Source organism: Leptonotus elevatus, chromosome 9 (assembly GCF_054856555.1).
Source record: "Leptonotus elevatus isolate MCC_2025b chromosome 9, RoL_Lele_1.0, whole genome shotgun sequence".
NCBI lineage: Eukaryota > Metazoa > Chordata > Actinopteri > Syngnathiformes > Syngnathidae > Leptonotus > Leptonotus elevatus.
In genome coordinates, this window is record NC_141247.1 from 5,926,968 (window position 1) to 5,948,973 (window position 22,006).

Below are 22,006 nucleotides of genomic sequence, written 5' to 3' on the forward strand. Positions count from 1 at the left end.
ATTTACATGACGTTAACATATACGCAACATTCATTGGTCACACACCCGGAAATGCGTAAACCTTTGCATGACGTAAGGATACACGACTCAACGTTTATTGGTTACACACACGAAAGAGCGTGCATTGGGCAAATTTGAAATTTCAGCGCTGAAACGTCTCTAGCAGCTGCTTTCTGCTGGCGTTGTGACACGACTTGAGGAAAAGTAATCAAAATCTTTGGATACGAAATGTCTTTCTCAAGAGCTCCTTTGAAAAGGTTCAACGAAGCTGTTGGTGAGTAAAATCGAGCAGCGTGTTTGAATCGGCTAAAGCTAGCAGTATGTTTTTTTTATGATGCGAACGGGTTTGCAGTAGAATTTACTAGCATACCGTCCAAAATCTGAGAACAATTTTGTGCCTATGATGTGTACCAGTTCGTGGGGTAATGGGTAAAGCGCTCGCCCCGAAGATGCGGATTCCTTTATTTTTTAGATTTACAATTTCTAGCAGCCAGTTGGGAGTTGTAAACGAGCCGTTCATAACTATTCTGCAGACAGGAAACACAAAAATTACTGGACTGACATTGCCCCAACGGCCGCAGCATTTGATGCAGACACGCGTAATGAACAAAAACATTTTTATAATACTATAGTCGATTCATTTTTTCTAATAATAGCCTATAGCTGAAAAGGTTGCGCTGGTTTCATTGACATGTAATAAATAAATGAAAAGTATTACAGTAAAAGAGTTCGGTGTTTGTTGAGTGACACAACATCAGAGTATAGAAAATGTCCTCCGATTCTGGAATGACCCATACACAAAAAGCACAATGCCACAATATATATCTATTACTATCAAAGAAGTATTGTAATGTGGATAATGAAAATCTACTTTTACCTAAGGTTGTGCCCCTGCCCCGGGCATCTATGACATAAAACCTGAAGAACCAAAGGGAGCTGTATCCTTTGAGAAATCGGATCGGTTCAAACATGCTAAGGCAGGTTGGTAACATGTTTCTCTGATCGACACATTACTGCACTGAACTAATGAAATGGCGTGTAACGTAGTTGTTTTCATCGGCTGTGTGTTCAGTGCCCCCACCATCACCCTCCAGGATTACACTAATGTCCCCTGTTAGACGAACATTGTCAGCTGATGGAATGGTAAGTTACAGTTGACATTAGACTACAGTTAATATAACATCTAGTCTAATTTGTGTCCATACAATTTCCTCGCCATTTTAAATGCATCTTTCAGGTTGAGGCGTCAAGTACAAAAAAGAGAGAACATTCCATGACCTTGGAAATGAAACAACGTCGATTATTAGAGAAGGAGGTGCACTTTTTAAAAACAATATTTGGGCACAAATAATGCTGCTCTGTAACTCTCAGTAGCTGATTTATTCTCGCTTGTGTAGTAATATTGCTTTTCCCCCTTGCAGATCCGCTCACTGGTCCAGCAGAGAGGGGAGCAGGATCGACGATTGTTCTCCCTTGAGGAGGACCTAAAAAAGGTGGAGGCTAAAATGTTGGCGGCAGTCAGGGAAAGGACCGGCCTCAATGCTAACATCACCACCCTTGAAAGGCAGAAAGCTGAACTAAAGAAAGTCAATGAGTTTTTAAAAAACAAGGTTTGTTCTTTCTTGAGCCTCTGTTTTTGCTTGTGTAATCAAACTATTTTCAAATAGTCACACCTACAGTATACGGTAGAGTGATATTTTAGAGCTTATTTGTGCTGTTTTGATACAGAGTTCATATTTCCTCCCAGGTTTCAGCTGACACAACAAAAAAAAGGATAAATTCACTTACAATGGAGTTGATGGAAGCCAGAAACAAATTGGACAGCAAAAATAAGGTGTGAATTTTGTATATCCACTTCCCTCCATTACAACAGTTTTCATAACCCTATATACAACAAAATGTTGCATCAAATATTCAAAGCTGATGATGATGGTTTCATTTGTCGTTCAAATGTTAAGATGTACTGTATGTCTGAGTGCAGGAGCTAAGTGTTCTACAGCTCAGCGCCGATGGTCACCTTAAGGAGTTAGAAACAGAGCGCAAAGCTAGCAAGGATTCTCTCAAAGCTTTAACAGACAGGAATAATGACTTGGGTAGGGATGAACGGAAATAGATCACCCTGTTTTCCTCAAATTTTAGGTTATATTATTTTCAATGTTTTATCTTTTCCAGAGGACCTCCATCAAGTGATGAAAACCCAAAATGAGGAATTGGAACAACAGAATGACAGGTTACATGGTGAGTTGATCTCCAATTTAGGCTCCAGGCTAGACAACAGGCTAGACAACATTTACATTCACCAGACACTTCATTAGCTACTTTGAAGACCCAATACAATAAATGCATAGGTTTGTTAAAATACATTGTACTGGGGCTGCGCTGCAGCTATTTTCTTAATAGTTGATTGATCAGTCATTTTTATTGTCGATTTAATTGATTAATGGGATTTTACTTTTTTTTACCATTTTTTTAAGTCCCATCCCTTTACAGGACATTAATTCAAATTGACAGTGCAGAAACTACAAACATACAATAAATGTGATTGTTACTCATTTGGTCTGTAATATGTCAGAAAATACACAACAATTTGATCAGAATTTTCCAAAGTAAAAGCAGATGTTGTAAAATGTTTTATTATGATTCAGCACAAAGATAATCAATCTGCTTTCTTGGAGGACTACATAAATCTGACAATATTTTCTGATGAGGGACCAAAATTCCATAGCATGGAAATCCAGTCTCACTTGCGGCTTTGCCAATGTGCGAAGAGTGGTCGTGACGTCAGAAAAGCGACTCGTTGAAGTCTCTTTTTTTTTCTTTTTTTTTTCTTTTTTGCTGTGACGGGGTAAAAATCCAACATGGCTTCTAGCCGTGACAGTAGTGAATGAAAACTTTCAAGATTCTTGGTGTCATGAGTCACTTTGTTTTGATTTTCGAGCAGCGTTAGTGAAGAGGACGTCACGCAAATAGACAAATTTGATTGGCCCACCTGTTTTTGGCCGGTGCCGAATTGCTGCCTATGGATGCCTGACCAGACTCACTTTTCAAGAAAGTGGGTATGGCTTGCCAGGCTAGAAATTCCAAGGATTTGGGCCATTTTAAACCTAAACAAGGTCTCTAAATGAATAATAATTTCTGAAAAATAATTGTTAATTAACTTGATTAGTTGTCAATTAATGGTTGAACACTTAATATAATTGCTGAAAACATGAAAAGACTCAGAATTATGTAGTACTGAATTGTGGACATATAGAGTTAAACTAGTTCATTTTCTTTTTAAATGTGAAAAAGTACATAATTGGTTATCGCCGATCAAAGCTATTAATGGCTTATCGATCACCCCGAGTGGCCCATTGTTCTTAATCATTATGTACTTAAACCATTTGCAGCAAGCGCAAACAACAAATGACTGTCATTTATTCTTGGTAACGGAACAGAAGATGTTTGAGTCATACTGTAAATAGTCAAATAAAAAGGCTATTGTAAAAATATTTTTGGGCTAGTATACTGAGCAGCTTTTAATAATGTGACACAAGTAGTAATGTTATATGGAAATGTTTATACAGTGTATAATATATACAGTATGTAATTCATTTTTCACCAGCAGCGTACAAAGCCTTGCCAATAACAGAATTGGGGAATTGACCTGGATGTCACCATTTTACACACAACCTTAAGTCATGGTTTGCTTTAAAACAACAACAACAGTGACTTAATGTTAGCGAGTTTGTCTTGCTTTTGTTTTGTGAAGAATCTTTTGGGTTATTTTTTTTCTCCCCATATGCATTTCAATGGCCACCAATGCCAATTGTATGTGGATTTTTGCTATTCATAGGCTGACCCCCCCCCCCAAAAAAAAAATTAGCATTATTATATTGTACAAAAAAACAACAACATTATTTATCAAGCTCCTATAACTGCTCACATTTGATTGAATAGACGTCTTCTTTTTTTCTTCCCTCTCTTGCAATGTATTATTTTTCCAGCTGAGATACGGCAGCTTCAAGTGGAGATCAAGGCTGTGCAGGAATATCTGGATGCATCTAATGAGCAGATTCAGGTGGGCGTGAAACAGAGAATATTTGCACACTAATCCATTATAATTGTAATTTAACAGGCTCCTTTTTATAGGACCTGCGCTTAAAGCTTAAAGAGACTACAGAACAGGACATTGTCTGTAACTCTGAGCTGGAGAAAATGAAGTAAGTAAATGTGTAATAGTTTCCTGAAAGGGTGTCTGATTATAATAAATGTTAAGGTCACTGATGCATGCATGATCTGTTATTCTGTTGCATGTTCTTGCAGACACCTAGAGGAGGAGTTGGAGCAGTGCACCACAAAGCTTGAAAGCACTGAAGTTGCTCTCAGGCAAAAAGAGAAGGATGTGCTGAAATATGAGCACGAGATGCAGGCCACAAAGGAGGCTTTAGCAGAAGTGGAGAGCAAGTTGAAGAGCCAAGAGTTGGAGCTTAAGGCTTCCCAAGAGTCTGTGAGTGACTGTCAAGCAACAGTTGGTCAGCAAGAGGCTGAACTTGCCTTGCTACGGGAGGTGCTCCAGACAACGGAGAGGAAGATGATTGAAGATGTGTCACATCTTGAACAGAAATGTCTGCTTTTGGTGGAGGAGAAAAGTATGCTCACCCACCGATGTCGGTAAAGACAACTGTAACAAAATTCAACAAAATACTTTGTTGTTTTTAGACAAAATTCGAGAGGAGAGACTGGAGGAGTTGACAACAGAGCTCAAACTGCTGAAGGACACTAACCAAGATGAGAAAGAGAAACGGATTGAGCTCCAGCATGAGCATGCTTTTCTCATTGAGGAACTGACAAAAGAAAGGGTCAATCATTCTATTTATTTGATTATCCCCCCCCCCTTTTTTTTTTATTTAAAAAAAATAATAATAAAATCTCTTCCCTGTCTAATGATGACTTGAAGCTCATTGTTTTCATTTCTTTTTCTGTTTTAACCCCTCAGGCCCTGGTTGACTCTCTGACTTTGGTGCTGCAGCAAGAGAGGCACGAGTCAGAAGAATGCTGCAGTAAGCTGAATGAGGAGTTGGAGGAGGTGCTGGGAGAGCTGGCTCTCATGGAGGAGCAGGTGCAAAGACGAGGTGAAGCAGGCAAGCAGAGTCGGGAGGAAATTCATATGTTAGAGAGACAACTCCGTGAAACCAGGGAACCTTTTGAGCGGTGAGTTACATAAAATCGAAATGCACAATTAGTGAACATACGACTTGACTTGACTTACGAGTGCACTCATTTAGGATCACTCAGTTACAATTCCTCATTTGGTACATTAAGTTGCAAGCCAAAATTTGATGTATCCCATGGCTGAGCTTCGTATATGCTGCCACTAGATAGCAGCAACAAATGCCACAACACCCAGCATCCCCATAATTTGAGATACAACAGTGCCCAGCGGTAACGTTTTTGAGTGGGGGCCTGTTATGAGAATCAACTTTTCAAACAGCCCTTAAATCTAATAAGGCCAAAATATTGACTTTAAAAATCAAAACTAAACTAAAAAAATAAATAATTGATTTAATGCAATGTCTTGGCATTATATCAAACATTCTAATTTGCAATGATGTTGTGGCCATTTTATTTAGAGTAGCCACAGATACCGATACCACAAGTACATAAAATTACAGTATTCAAAAAAGAAAAAACTATATATCCTACTATAGTATTTTCCTTAAAATTGCATACAATTATAATTGCAAATGTTTATTCTATTCGTTCCTGATCACAAAATGGCCACATTCAGGGCAGCTGATTCTGGTATTGGCCACCGTCGTGAGTACTGATACATTAACATAAGGCTGGTATCGGCACTCGCATATCCCTAATTTTAAGTGAGGTACTTTAGTAGGTTCCAGCATCAAAATGCATTCCAATTCTGACCAATGATTAAGGATTGTTAAAGGGTTCCTACGCAAGTGGGGAATTGATTTAATAAGTGTCAAGGTCTGGAATAGTATAGGAATGTAGAATTTTTTTTTAAATTTAGACAAAATCCACAATTATACCAAACTACAAGTATGTGGGGCTAGACTATAGATTGCTCAGTGCTTTCTTTTTTTAAGACACTTGGAAGCAGCAGCACAAGCTCCAATGTTTGTGTGACTACTCGATTCTGACTGGACTAACTAAAATAAAATCTGTGATATCAGCTGATAATGTACACCTTTCGAACATCTTAACTCATTCAAACTAAAAAACGTATGAATACGTTTTTTAATAGTTTGTCACTCCCAAAAACGTATTAATACTTCTTCTTCTTTTTTATGCTAGCGTATACAGAAGGCTTTGCTACAGCTTCTGACATGAAGAGATCGCTTAAAACATATTTGTCAAACTCCGGTCCTCCAGTGCCGGTGTCCTGCAGGTTTTGGATGTTTCTCTTCTCCAACACAGCTGATATATGATCAGCTCATCAGCATGCTCTGCATAAGCCTGATAACGATCCTGCTGATTCGAATCAGCTTGTGTTGGAAGAGGGAAACCTCCAAAACCTGCAGGACTGCGGCCCTCATAGACCGGAGTTTGACACCTTTGGCTTAAAGCATTGGTAGTATTACTAAAAACGGCTATCAGGTGGCAGCGGAGTATAAGAGATCAGTCAGGGCCATGTTGCAACAAGCTTTTTTTGCCAGTGTTTTCAACAGGTTTGTGAACATTGCTGAAACTTATATATATTCTAAAGCCAATTGCTGTAAAACGGAAACTGATACAAATATACTTTTTTTCCCCCCCGATGAAAGAAGAGACTCTAATCTTTCTTTTGGTAGGTTCCATGTTATATATGCCAGAGCGATAGAACAGAATATTCTACGAACCTTTCCAAATCCAGTAAAACAGCCGGGAGCGGACGGGGTTGCTTCAGTGAAAATAGCTACGAGTGAATGAGTTAAGTATTTCCTAACAAAAAAATCATTACTTTGTTCAAACTTCAATTTGGCAGTCAACTTTTCTGATAAGTAATAATGACGTACTCATACTCACAGAAATTAGCAAGTAAAAATGTGTTTTTAATTACTGAGTGATTTGATGATTTACTTTTTGTTGATTACGAGAGTAGAGCTTCGGTGCTTCAGTGAAAGCAACATATGGGACATCTAGTGGACAAAAGAAGTAAAAGCAACTCATGTCAGTGAAGTGTGAAACAATCACTCGCACACTTATCTTTCATCAATAAAAGTCTAAATAAATCAGATACAGAGCATGTATTATTTACATAAGACTGCGCTAATTAAAAAAATGTTTTTTTTCAAAAATAAAATATGATTGACATGTATGTTGATGTTTATTATAAACGTGAGTACTTGTGAACAGTTACAAAAGGACACAGGTCATGGATGTATTTATTTAGAAGTTTGTAAACTTCCACAATCGAAGGTTTTATGTGGCTCCTCTTCACGCTCTAATTTTGCAGCTTTGAAAAGTCGTTCACTGAAAAAAAAAGTAGCAGATCTACTCTGTTAAAATGAGGCAACAGTTACAAGCAATATTATTAATTTGCTAGGTATCGAGTAAATTAATTAATATTATACATTTAATATAAGTAGCTTTAATAAAGAACCAAAAAGGATTTGAACATTTTCACATAGGGGTGTAGTCACTTTTGTTGAGAGTGGTTTAGACATGAATGTGTGTTGTTACTTTAAGGCATAGGTGTTTTAAAATCCGGTCCTGGAGGGCCGCAGTCCTGCAGGTTTTGGATGTTTCTGTTCTCCAACACAGCTGATATATGATCTGCTCATCAGCAAGCTCTGCATAAGTCTGATAACGATCCTGCTGATTAGAATCAGCTTGTTGGAAGAGGGAAACCTCCAAAACCTGCAGGATTGCGGCCCTCGAGAACCGGAGTTTGACACCTATGCATTAAGGGGTCAGTAAATTTACACCGTTTTGCAAGCTGCACATGACTACTTTGACATTGCAGAAGAATGTCTTTTTTTTCCTTTGTTGTCCATTGAAAATATGTAATATTTACAATGTGTGAGGGTATACACGCTTTTGTTTGTAGTAATATTTGGCTTCAAAATTACATGATTCACATGTCTCTCTCTCAATTATAATGCATTATATCACTAAACTACATTTTTCAACTCAACATGGGTTTAAATTCCCGGAATTCTGCATTTTTGACATTCACCGCCGCCGACACCGCTGCTTCTAGCTGAGCAGCACATCTGTTACACAGGATAAATAACAACATTAGCGTCCCACAGGCTGCTCCATCTTTTCTCTCTCCTAATCTTCTTAATGAAGACAAATGCTCAGGAAATATTCTTGACAGTCTGTAGTAGCTGTACACACCCTGCAAAGCAAACTGATGATGAACAGAATGAGCATTTTCATCATTGATGGTATTATATGTCGAAGTAAAAAAATACCTATTCTTACTCGCGTATTTAGAGGTCACCTATTCATTAGCATCACATTTATTTCTTAAGTTTGTTTGTACATAATAAACTAATAGGCCAGTTGTTTATGGGGAACTCATTGAAATATTTAATTCAGAATTGTAAAAACTGAGATTCTCCAAGTCCCCCGATTTATAGGACACTAACAAGATCTTTATTTTGGGTTTTTTACAAAAAAATATGCTCTATCACCTCAACGTGCATTTTGTTGGGTATAAATAATAATAGGTCTATTAATCATTAACTATATTACATAGGTCGCGCCTTACCTTACAGAGGCTGACATCTTTCTGCTACGCATACATGAAGGAGACAAACTTGGGGAATCTAGTAATTGGTGCACTCTAAAAACAGTTTGGTCAAAAATTACCCAATTATGGATAAAAAAAAATGGACCGATCCACTTTATAGGTCAATTTGACCCAACTTTCTGGGTTATTTTATACAAAATGACTGTTTTTGTTTTTTTTGTGACCCAAGTAAAGGATCTGACCAATATATATGTTGTTTTACGCTGAAAGACCCATTTCTTCACTCAAAGTTGGGTCAAATCGACCCAAGTAGAGGATCGGTCCATTTTTAACCCATAGTTGGGTTATTTTTTACCCAACTGTTTTTAGAGTGTGATAGGCTTGCCAAGTGTGATCTCTCTGAGGCACTGTAGTGTGTGTGCTTAAAAACGCCTGCACTTTGAATTTAGGTCATTACATTCTATTATTTCCCCACTACTAGATGGCAAAAATTTCTACGCCCTGTCTGCTGCTGCTCTTGGTTGAAAGATAGAGGCTAGTGCATTGGAAATTGATAAATTTTACACTTTAAACCAAGACTGCCATCTAGAGGAGTCAAAAAATATCACAAATGCTTCATTTGTCCATCACTAATTAATTTTTTTTAATGCTAGCATAAAAATGGGATTTTCCAAATTAAAGAAGTGCTATTCCACAACCACCAAACCCCCACCCTCCCATAAACAAAATTATATTATGTAACCACTACAAAAAGGCTCATAGCAGATTGTCTTGGTGCATTGACGAGTGAACAGTCAAAATACTTGAGTAATCGTAGCTTATTCTTTGGGCAGCGACCTGTCATTGTTGAAAGAGGAGCACTCGACTGCCATGAAAGAACTACAAGAGAAGCACGGAAGCACATTGAAGAGAATGGGAGAGATTTCGAGAGAGCTGGAATGGTGAGTTTGTCACGTGTTGTTACACTGAAATTTTCTGAAAATTTAAGATTTTGTCGTCCGATAAAGCACCAAAGAGTCTCAGAGGGGAGCAGACGAGAGCCGTAAAAAACTGAAAGAGGAGCTGGACAAAGTGATTCAACAAAAAGACGAGGAGCACAAAATAAGACTTCAGAGTTCAGGGTTTGTCTCTTAATTGCATCATTAAAAATGATACATTTTCAGGTTTTCTTAGTTTTACTCTCTTAACTTGATGTAGAGTTTTGCAGGAGGTACAAGCTCATCTTGATCAAAAAGTTCAGGAGATGCAGGCTTTGGAGGCCAGCCATGCTGTGAGAATCTGTCAGTTCGAGCAGGAGCTTCAGCGACAGACAAAAGACATGGATGATGCATTGAGGCAAGTTGAAGAGCAGAAAGGACAAGAAATTGCTAAACTTCACTATCAGGAACAAATGGTTCTGAAGCATCTTGAGGAAGTCCGCCAGGAAAAGGTGAACATAATGGAGCAACTGCTACAAGAAAAAGAAGAGAAAATTAAATATCAAGCAGAGCTTGAGGTGAAAAGGGCAGAACTGGAGGCTGAAACTCAAGACCACCAACAGCTCAGGTCAGAGGTTCTCAGACTACAGACGGAGCTCAATAGATTGGGTGAGGAAAGAAGTGGACTTGTGTCTCAAGTTGAAGTGTCAGACCAATCGTTGATGATGACAGATACAGAGAAGAGGCGGCTTCAGGCTCGCTTGGATGAAATTCAGCAGGAGTGCGTGAACCTTCAGGCACAGACAGCCCTCGCAGAGGAGAAGGTGGAGGGTCTGCTGTGCAAAATGGAAGAACAAGAACAAGAGCGGAACACTCTGCAGTGCCAGGTTGGGGTCCTGACTCAGGAGAAGGTCACACTGCAGTGGGAGATGGACGAGCAGCGGCAGAAACTCCAAAAGCAAATAAGTGAAGCACAAGACAACAGGTGCAGAGTTTTGTTTTGTTTTTTGCAAAAAATGCATGACTTTTTTTTTTTTTTTGACCTTGCATAAAATCATTTTCTTCTCCTTCAAAGCTCTTCGAATTCCGAGACGGAACACTGGAGGTCACAGTATGAAGAACTTCTTGCTAAGGTTAAACCCTTTGAGGTCAGTCTTTTGCAAACTGTTTAACCAAACATAAAACTTACTGCTGTAGTGCCTGCTTACAGATTTATCCATATATCAAAAAGTTTTATTGTAACTGTAACTAGAGACTTGCTTATGACTTGCACATAATGTGTGACTTAAACCTACGATTGGCATTTAGATGATTAAAAAAAAAGATGCTAATACACACTCAAATAATTTGACTTGTTGATTTATCTATACCCCTTGAAATATTCTTATTTTGTGGCACTTCAAGGAGCAACTGAATTACTTTGCTGCTGAGCGAAGGGTACTCATCAACGAAAAGGGAGCAAACCAGGAGGAGCTTAACAAGCTCTCAGATGCTTACGCTCGTCTGCTGGGTCACCAGAACCAGAAGCAGAAGATTAAACATGTGATGAAGCTAAAAGATGAGAATTTTGACCTGAAACAGGTAATGCTACTTGGAAGCTGTATTTCAATATGTGATTGGTTTTTTTTCCTGCCAGTGTGCGCACCTGCAAACAAACAATAATAATTTAATTTCTATCGTTTTTTCAAAACAAGTTAGATAACCTGAAGGCTCAAGTCAAAACCCCTGACGTGACCTATCCCACACACAGGAACTGTGTTTATTTTTTTGCTTTCGCTGGGCTGTCATGCAACGTTGCGCACAGCGGGAATGTGTGGGACAATGCGCGTGCGTGGAACGCATACAGACGTTAACATTGAAAGGTGTTTCAACACCTGTTTTCTGCGTTTGGTCCGCAAACTGAGCCATGATTGGTCGTTGCCTATTTCCTCAGCACAGGTGTTGTCACCTTCAGCCGACAGCAAATGGAAAAATTTGTTTTTAAATGTGTTATTTGTTCATGTAAAAAAATAATGGTTGTCACATTGTTTATAGACAAAATATAAACTTTTTACTGTTGAAAATGGCTCAATGAGTCAAGTATCCCTTTAAATTCTATTGCTCTCAGGTAGCCAGCAAAAGGCAAGAAGTACTGGTGTGATGTGATCATATGTCTTTGAGTTGTGGTGGTTTAAAGTTAAGCAGCAGCACTGTGGATGCTGATATCAGCATACAATGCAATTCAGTAAGGTTGAAATGTAAGAATTCATGTCATGGTCAAGGTCGGGTGGCAAGAGTAAAGATTTGATTTTGGTAAGGTGCCTGAGTTGTGCAAAGGAGGGAGTAAATGACTTTGACCACCTGGGAGTCAAAAAAAGACTAGAAGAGTCCCTCGGTGTTGGCCAGGAATGAGTGATGATGTGGATGTCAGTGCTGCTAGTCAATAATAAAGCAACATTAATAAAACAGACTTTAAAACCGGATTGAATGGACATAGCTGTAGGAACAGTACTGCGAAGCAGTTCGAGCACTTACTAGGCATTTGTAGGGTTGTGGAATCAAGGTCCAGAAAGTAAGGCCCCATCCAGATGTAAGCAAAGCCGGCTTTGTTCCTCAAACAAATCTCGTACACACAGAAGCATTTCAAGACTTGCGTGTGTCCAAAAGAAGACGCTGAGGACGTTTAACGGCTGTAATGTATATGCCAAGTGTAGAGTGGCGCTGTAGCACAGCCACAGGGAGTTAACAGAAAGCGCAGAAGAAGAATCAGCGAAGAAGACAAACACTTTTTTTCCCTAACATTGCAATCTACAGAACAAACATGGCTTTGCATGTATCGAAACAACATGAAAAAGACGAACACATATATATATATATATATATATATATATATATATATATATATATATATATATATATATATATATCCTCTGGCTCTTGCACTCTTTCTGTCTATCGCTTCTTGTCTTTGTAGGAGGTGCTGAAGCTTCGCTCCCAGTTGAGCCGTCAGAAGAGTGATCCAAATCCCCTCAAATCAAAGCTGCCCGGTGAATCTCAGCGCAGGTTTGATCCCAGCAAAGCGTTCCAGCACAATAAGGAGAACAGGCACGCTGAGACTGCTACCCCTCTGAGAGAAGGTGAGCAGCCACAGTGTCTTGACTTCTATTACTTTCATTTAGATTCAATGATTAAATTGGGAAACTGATAAATGATTACTGATTTTGTTCTGAATCTTTCTCTTGTAGAAAATCACACAGCAAGGAGATTCTACTAGACAAGAACATCAATGATTGAGCTTCTGAGGGTTTTTGTTGTTTTGTTTTCAGGTAATTGATGATTTTCAAAAGTTTTAACTGCGTTCCAATGTTTTTGTTAGTTTGTTTTGGACATTTGTCTAGCCTTTAGCACAGAAAGTTCAGGTTAAATGACTTGTATTTCTTAAAGAGAAATACTTAAAATGTTTGTGTATGAACAATGTTTGACAAATGGTTCCTTTCATTAGAAGCAAATGTTTGAGCTTTTATTTAATCCATTTCCATAAAGGAATTCTTATTCATGTAGGTGAGCTGAGATTTTACTGTAAGGTATTGGGGTGCTCATATTTCTATCTTGTAAATAAAGCTATCTTTAACACCTAAATGTGGTTTCAATTGAATTCTTGTGACTAGTTTAAATCCTGCTGGCCATGGCTTTATCTAGCCACCAGAGGGCACTGTAGTATTGCGGTCATTGGTTGAAATGATGATAGAAACTCCTATATCTGGAACATCCTAACAAAATCACGTCTTTGCAGAGAGAGGAGCCTTGGGTTATGGGTCACAAAGCTTTATTTCCTGCTGGTCAAACACAGCCAGTGCATCACATAACATGGACTTGAGGACCTTTTTCACAGGTGCTTCTGTATGTGGAGTTAGCAGGTCAGTCGCAGTAGCCTTCCAGGTGGTAAATGCTGCATGGCTTGTGACAGCATTGCTCCACGATGCCTCTCTTCACCTTGGACTCATCACCGCCAGAAAATTTCCTCCACAGCTGCTGTTCTTGTCTGGCCCTTTTAGACAGGAATCCTTAGAGGTGAAGAAAGTTTCCAAAACAAGAGTTAAGTCCGTCTGCTGCATCGAACCTCAAATTTCTCGTATGAGCATTTGGACTCATCACACTTTAATGGAGCCTTAATGGCTTGGCTAGGTAATCTGATCACTTCAATCCATTTAGTCCTGTTAGGGCCTCTTTGAGAGAGTGGGGTGGGAGCTATGGTGGAGCTCCAATAGCTTCTATCGAAGCTGTCACATTTAAACTTCAACACACCACTTATTGTTTGAGGTCCAAATGCTGTTTGTTTTTGTGAATACCTTGAATTGAGGCTTGAAAAATGATGGGGTGGGGGGATGCATGCTTTTAACACGGTTATAGTCTGGCTATAGAAATGGATGGCTGGTAGACTGCTAATACAAATTATACCAGAGGATTAGCCCCTCCCATCAAATATCAAAGGGAACAATCCACACTTAGTCAAGACTTGCATAAAATGATGATAAACATGTATATATATATATATATGTGTGTGTGTATGTATATATATATATATATGTGTGTGGATATATATGTATGTATGTGTATATGTGTATGTATGTATGTGTGTATATACGTATATGTATACAAATGTATATGTGTGTGTATATACGTATATATATATATATGTGTGTGTATATATGTGTGTGTATATGTATATCTATATACATGTATATGTGTATACATATGTATATGTGTGTATGTATATGTGTATATATACGTATATGTGTATATGTATATGTGTATATACGTATATGTGTATATACGTATATGTATGTGTATATACGTATATGTGTATGTATAAGTATATATGTGCCTTACTGAGCAAGTGATCCAGCTCCCTCTTGTGAAGTCGTTTCGGACTGTGGAAAAAGCCCCTTTCTCCACATACGAAGTACAGGGCGTCCACAAGGTGGGAGCCACAAAGGTGCTGGGTAGGTACGGCGGTAACCAGTGGAACAGGGACCACCAGCAAAAACAGGATGGACACTACCCATGATGCCTTGGCCATAGAATGTGGAGACCTGAAGAACAAAGCACTACTATACTTATGATGAATTTCACTTAATTCTTTATTAGATAACCTCTGTGTTTGTTGTTTACTGAGAACAAATACACATTTTACCCACATGAAATATGGTACAACAAAAGGAAATGAAAGTAAGTCATGTTATTACTTTTACACCTTTTCACACTGCACCTAGCACAGCGCAGTGCACCAATGACTGACGCATCCATTGTGTATTTGGCGCACCAGGAGGGACGTTTTCACATTTATGCTTTGATTCAATTTATTATGAGCCGTTTTTGTGCACTTCCATGGTGCCGTGATTTTCCCATCTAGACTTCTGACAGGTGTGCCCCACCCTGTCATCACAAATAAGCAAAGTTGGCCGGTGACAGTGGCTGTGAAATAATTAAAACGTGCAATGTAATGTTTTCACCTTTGAGAGGGCGCTAGATCTAGTACAGCCTCCGGAGTGCGGAAGAGAGCAGATGCATCGTTTGTGGGAGAATGTGCGCAATAGATTTGTCAGGGTATGCTCTATGGGGCCATTATTGTGCCAAAACGATTTACAAATGTGTATTTCGATCCACAAATATATAAAAACAATTTTTATCTGTAACAAAAATCCACAAATGTGTGACTGAAGTCACAAGTATGTGACATAAATCTGCAAATGCGTACACTGATTTTTTTGCGTTAACACATAGTTGTAACAATCCGCAGTGTGGCACTGCGCCATGGGGTGGCGCCTCATTTCTCTTTCTTCTGTAACAAGAATCCACAAATGTGTGACATAAATATGCAAACGTATACACTGATTTATATGCGCAAACACATAGTTGAATGTGTGTGTATATATATCTAACCTGTAAACACCAGGCCTCTTGATTGGCTGTATTTTTACATGTGACTTTTGTCAAAGTCCTGCCATGCAGGAGTCCCAAATGCGTGTATGGACAGTTATGTGTAGCTCCGACCACCAGGGGACGTTAGCGTCAACAATTTTTCCGTTGTTGGCTGCAATCAAGGCCATAGACAATTTGTGTTTGTTTGTATTCTTGTCTTTCGGAGAGCAGGGGCCTCTTCAGATTCTCGTCTGCTGAGGAAATCTATTTTCCTATCATAATCACCAACGTACTTAGAATAGTGCATTCATATGTCCGTGATTCTATCCGAGCGAAATGACCCGGAAGTACTTGGAGGTCGTTGTGATCATCCTTTACAAAAGGATAATACAGTAATTCATCACGGCAGCGATATTTAAGGCAGTAGATATTTTTGCCGTGACCTGTAACTCTCCTGCTAGCGCTATTTTGCCGCGAATGGCTCTGGTTGGTCAATCATCGGACCGAGTCAAGTCTTGTCAAGAAATTGTAGTTTATATTATTTAATGAAAATATACATATTTTTAAAACATTTCGAAGTGAGGATTGAATTCTGTATTCTGGATTTTTTGGACCAACATTTTACCCATTAAGCCACAAGCTAGTATATGTACGATGCATTAGTTATATTATAATTATCGCGCGATAAATAATGCAAGTTACTGGTCACGGCAAAGTATCCACCTCGGCTATTTTAAAGCAACAGGACACCGACGTAGTTGACAGACTACTCAGAGACGCTCCAGTTGAACGCTGAAGACTTTTAAAATAATATTGTTGTTGTTTTTAAAACAATCATTTATGAAATTAGCAATGCAACTCTTTTGTCACAAATGGATAGTCAGCAAGGCCAAAAAATATACGTTCAAAGCATGAACAAAAGTGTGGCTGCACGCAAACGGAATCATAAACACGTTTCTATTATTTATTAAAGAAATTTATTAGAGAAATCAAGGAAAAAAACGTGAATTATTGGGTAATATCCGTTCGTAAAGGATGATGAGAACGGTTACAAGTACTTCTGAGTTATATCGCTCGGATAGGATCACAGCAATTAAAAAAAAAAGAAGGATCACAGAACTGACCAGACTATATGACTGGATCGCTGATAGCCCATATACGCCCGTGCAAGCCCTTGAAGTCACAGGGCTGCCATCTTGCTCCTCCCATCGCGCAGCAGACTACTGTATAACCTATACAATATACATACAGAATCTACAGATTAGACATAAATTAGTATAGGGTTGGGGTGCAGGGGTGGGGGTTTGTGGTGGGGTGATCACTATTTTTTAACAAGTTAAAAATAAATATATAACAAGTGGACAGTATGTGCTGCTTTGAAGACCCCCTTTTACTTTTATCGCTCAGTTCTTTAGACCCCAATATTAGATTTGGCAGAGGCATCTTTTGTTGAATTACAGTTCAATTCTTTAATAATAAAAAAATTGACAAGTTTCCTCTTGTAAACATCATTATTCATACAATTTATAATATGTCTTGAAGGCAAGTTGTAAAATGTCTGAAGTCCTCTTGTTTATGTTTAACGAATTTAAAACATAAATCATGCTGTTTCTACTAAGTGCTGTGTCAAATGTTCTCCACTTTCGATACTGTAAATGTGTAGGATCGTATGCCGAGAAACGTTTCTTGAGAGGAGCAATATGGCGGCCTCGTGGTTTTAAAAGGCTTGGCCTATCGGCTATCCAGTCATATATTCAGGTCAGTGGATCACAGACTTAAATATGAATGCACTGTTAGTAAGTCCGTGGTTATGATATGAAAATTAATTTCCTCGGCAAAGACGAGAATCTGAAAAGGTCCCTGCTCTCCGAAAGACAAGAATACAAACAAAAACAAGCCTAGATTGCAGCCAACAACGGACATATTATTGACGCTAGCGTCCCCTAGTGGTCGGAACTACACACAAGTCTCAATACACGCATTTGTGACTCCTGCATGGCAGGATTGTGACAAAAGTCACATGTAAAAATACAGCCAATCAAGAGGCCTGGTGTTGACAGGTTAGATATATATACACACACATTCAACTATGTGTTTGCGCATATAAATCAGTGTACACATTTGCATATTTATGTCATACATTTGCAACTTCAGTCACACATTTGTGGATTCTTGTTACAGATTAAAATTTGTCTTACATATTTGTGGATTGAAATATGCATTTGTAAATGGTTTTGGCGCAATAATGGCCCCATAATGCCCGCTTTTCAGGGTCACAACACCCACAGTGCGTACATGAAGGTCCGTAAGTGGTCGATGGGAGAATCTGCACATACAGCCAAAGGGCTGCGCGGGAGAATATACCCTAAGGTGAACCGCAAAAACTACGATTTGTGTTTTGGTCAGGTCAGCACATGTACACTACTGGGACTTAAGCCAATGTAACACAGACAGAGTTCACTGCTGAGAGTGCAAATTTTTTATTTCACTTTTGTTTTTGAGGCAGTGCACTTATTGTTGACACTTTGCCAGCAGTAGGAGACTATATTATGCAGTGTATATATTTTTAAATGGCATGTTAATACTTTTTGTTGCTACTAATAATGTGGACAGTGAAATGGGCAATTTAAAGAGCAATAGACCAACAATTTGCATTCATTCTCAATCGGTACTTGACCCATGAGCTTAATTTGCTGTGATGATTTCCAATTTGAAAACAGCATTATGAGAAAAAGCACAGGGATTTTGAATAATAACCCAAACAAATGCCTTGAAATCAAATCATTCTTGTCATTGACTCAACAGCAAATGGCGCTCAATTTGAATGGCATGTTTTTATATTTTGAGTGGCATCGATTTTTGGGAAGCACAAGAAGCTACTCTCAGATGCAGAAATATTGAAATAATGCGTGACTGTAGTGACGGACACTGAAGACAAAAAGAGGAAGCGACAGATGCAATTAAGAACATCCTCTGTTCATATTCAAGTGGTGCCTTGAGATATGAGTTAAATTGGTTCCATGACCACATTTAAAACTCAAAACACTCAATCAGTATCTCAATTTTTATTTTTTTTGTCAAAATAGAAATTACATTTTGTTTTAGTTATGTTTGTTGAGTCGAATATTTGGAGGACATTTTGTTTAGAATATTGACCTACCTCAATAAATTGACTTTATTTGACTCATTGGAACATCCTAAATTATTTAATATAATGTAATATTTTTTAATATAATAATTATATAATATAATAATAATAATTATTACTATTAATCTAAATTATTATCAAGATGATTCCATCATTTGTCAGTCTAATATTAGGCCTTGTATTAAAATGTGTTCTAATCCTCAAGATGTGGCTTTTCTTTGACCTCATTCCATTTCAGAAACGGCCTAAAGATGAGAGAGTTGATGTCAAAATATGATCCAGAAAAATGTGTTCGACTCAAACTGGCGGGATTAACTGTGGTGCTCTGTTAACCCCAATTTTGCTGCCAGTCTTCTAAAAGAGCATCCTAACAAATTGAGTTTGTTAAAGAAAAAAGAAGAAAAGCTCAGCACACAACTTGAGTCCCAACAGGCTGCTACCTCCTTCTCAGGATCATACTGTAAATGTATGTCCAACATACTTAACATTCCTCCAATCCTGGTGTGAACCTTGCACACGGGTCAACCGGTTCAGGATTAGTGGCTCTTATCAGAGTAGAACTGAACATAGTAAACCTGCTCTCATAAAAAAAAAAAGTGAGAAGATGTGAGACTATGGAGGGTGCACTCCAATCTAAGTCATATTTGGACCGCTGTCCTTTATGCTGCTTTTAAGGCATTCTTTTAATTTGAGGGATTTACGCAACAACATATGCATACAGTATCACTTTCACTCTCGGTGTTTGCCTGCATACTTGCCTGTACACTAAAGTCATTCTTGAGACAAACACATACAGGAAGCTTTATAACATCAGACTGAGTATGTTGTTTCAAAGATGATGAAACAAGGTGAAGAAATTGCAAGATTAACAAAATATCAGACAAAAAAAAGGCCTAAATTAGTACATTAAATGAAAATAATAATGTGTTAATAATTAATTGTACAGTACAATTGATTGTGTTTTTTGTCAGCTTTATCTTAACTAAAATCTTACAGAAGCTAAAATAAATGAAGGAAAACTCCAGTCTTTCAATATGAAAATTGTAGCTTCTGTCAGTATATCCTCAAGGTCAATCCCAACCTTAGTGCTTTGCTGATCTTTCCGTTGGAGCAGAATTGTTATTAGCGTCATTAATGAAGTCACTTCTGTGATTAATACTCCAGGTTTGATGCTCAGCTTCTGTTTCAAGGTGAAAACATATTTCGCAGTCATTTGGAAGCTACACAGAGCCTTGGTGGAGGTCTTATAATGTACTGCAGATTATTGGCTTGAAAATGAATCATTTTAACAGTAATCTTTAACAATGCACCGGCGCCAGCATTACGACATTGGCAACGAGCTGGATCTGGCCCGCCACTCCTCCATCCCTGCTGGCTGGATGCCAGTTCTCTTGGCACCATGGACCGGCTGAATAATAGAGCTGCCTGCGCTGCTCATTACTTTCATCCTGATTATTATACATGTACATTTTCAAAGTTGATATCTTGAGGGAATAGAGAAACGCGCTTACCTTTGTTTGAGGCCTTCAGTGCAGTGGAGCAGCTGACAGTTGCCGATGAAAAGGGGAGCAGACCTGTTGGGTTATACAGGTACAGAGAACATCTCCACTTGGCTACATTTCCGAGACAATCAGTACCTCCTCACATGCACCTGTGTTTTGTCAGCTTCTCTGGTCTTCTTATTAACACTGTGACCTATGGGCATCCTGATCAGCTCTTGAGTAGCGCTAAGTCATTTACTGTGTATGTCCATACAGCAGAGTTCAGATCAAGTTGAAAAAGGAGACCCCATTCGGCCCCCCTGCTGAGTGACGGCCTAAATGGCAGAGTTCACTAGGTGACAAACACCATATGTCACATTCTGATCACGTTGGGTAATAGATTAAAGGATTTCCTGGCTGGCTAGTGGCCACTAGTGGTAAATATAGAGTGCAGTTGTGCACAAGAAAAAAAACACCAAGTTCAGCACTTACAAGTCAATTATGTAAGAAGCAAATTCATTCTTCCCCTTTGACACAATTATGTTGCATACATACACTTTTTACTTTTAAAAGGGAAGTCAACCCGTTCATTTTTTTGTGTGACAATAATATGTTCTATGCAGCCCCACTAGTATAACTATGGTATTCTGGTTAATATTGTGTTAGTGGAATATGAGTTCAGCAGCAAAATCCAGCAGTTTTTATCAATATCAGAAGCAATCACAGTGCAGCTTCAGAAAACAGGTGAGCTCTGATTGGTTGCTGCCTGAGACCTGAGCAACTGTGATGTCATCTTCAGTCGACAGCAAGTGGCAAAATGGCTGCCCCCTGAGATGGATAAAAACGTCTGGATTTTGCTTCATAACTCATATTCCAAAAATGTAATATTAATCAGAATGTCATGTTTAGACGAGTGAGGTCACATGACATATTATTGCCAAGAAATGTTTAAGGTGGATTTCCCCTTTAAAATGTATTGTGATACATGACTAATTACAGTAATTTCTGGACTATAAACCGCTACTTCTTTCACTTGCATTCGACCCTGCAGCTATTAGAAAGGTGCGGCTTATCCTTTAGATCACAAGGGGACGCACAATAAAGGAAGCGCGAGAGCATCAGGCTGAGCAAAACACACCAAGTGAGCCCAAATGCAGTAGGAGGGACAGAATGAGAGTGAGACAATTTGCGCCCTCATTATGAAAAAAAAAGTTACTGGTGCGGTAACATTAAAACACCTGCAGCTTACGGTCGGGTGCGACTTATATGTGTAACAAACTCGAGTATTCCCCAAATTTAGCTAGCGCGGCTTATAGGCAGGTGTGCCTTATGGTCCAGAAATGACAGTACCTGTTAAAGCTGCATTGTGGAATTTTTTACTTTTTAACTTGTGACTGCCACCTCTGGCCTAAAGTGTAACTGCAGCCTCTGTGTCACACTTGTGCATGGTGCGCATGCGAGTACATGCACTCAAATAAACTCTCCGATTTTTCAGTTCTGAGCTAAAACTTGGTCTGTGCTCAAAGCAGGCCTCCACTTGTTGTTTTCAGTTTCCATCCCAATTGTGTCGTACGCTAGCTAACACAACACTTCATGTCCGCGGGGACGAGCATAATGTCACCCTCCACTGCTGCCCACCCCGAAGAAACTGAAGGGAAGCTGATAGGCGCATTTGCAGTTAAAAAGTCAGGGATCTTTGTACTCATCTGGACATGCATAATGTAGAAACGTCTTTAACATGAACATTTTAAACTCCAACAATGCACCTTTAAGTACATTTAACATAACGTCACCCTCTTAAAATAATTGCCTACGTTATTTTTTGCAAAAACTACTTTTTTGCCTAAATCTCTTCATGATGGTTACATTTTTAATA

At 38.7% G+C, this 22,006-nt stretch overlaps 2 protein-coding genes across 3 annotated transcripts; one reads left to right on the top strand and one right to left on the bottom strand.

Annotated features, from left to right (window-relative positions):
* The first annotated feature begins 110 nt into the window (after nucleotides 1-110).
* hmmr (hyaluronan-mediated motility receptor (RHAMM)) lies at nucleotides 111-13,218 on the top strand. Its single transcript, XM_086085777.1, has 20 exons — nucleotides 111-274; nucleotides 883-981; nucleotides 1,073-1,143; nucleotides 1,238-1,315; nucleotides 1,422-1,610; nucleotides 1,748-1,834; nucleotides 1,982-2,093; nucleotides 2,173-2,238; nucleotides 3,987-4,060; nucleotides 4,132-4,202; nucleotides 4,306-4,631; nucleotides 4,702-4,841; nucleotides 4,979-5,193; nucleotides 9,517-9,624; nucleotides 9,691-9,804; nucleotides 9,881-10,585; nucleotides 10,676-10,748; nucleotides 11,005-11,181; nucleotides 12,554-12,716; nucleotides 12,825-13,218. Exons 1-20 carry the CDS (start codon nucleotides 229-231, stop codon nucleotides 12,851-12,853), a joined length of 2,943 nt encoding a protein of 980 aa, XP_085941903.1. The 5' UTR covers nucleotides 111-228; the 3' UTR covers nucleotides 12,854-13,218.
* Nucleotides 13,219-13,388: 170 nt separating this feature from the next.
* On the bottom strand, nucleotides 13,389-20,499 carry LOC147168209 (insulin-like). Of its 2 annotated transcripts, XM_086084771.1 has the most exons (4): nucleotides 20,161-20,499; nucleotides 16,626-16,733; nucleotides 14,470-14,672; nucleotides 13,389-13,643 (listed from the first exon to the last, which is right to left on the bottom strand). In XM_086084771.1, exons 2-4 carry the CDS (start codon nucleotides 16,655-16,657, stop codon nucleotides 13,498-13,500), a joined length of 381 nt encoding a protein of 126 aa, XP_085940897.1. In that variant the 5' UTR covers nucleotides 16,658-16,733; nucleotides 20,161-20,499; the 3' UTR covers nucleotides 13,389-13,497. The 2 variants fall into 2 exon arrangements, with proteins under 2 accessions (XP_085940897.1, XP_085940898.1); XM_086084772.1 differs by lacking the exon at nucleotides 16,626-16,733.
* Nucleotides 20,500-22,006: the final 1,507 nt, after the last annotated feature.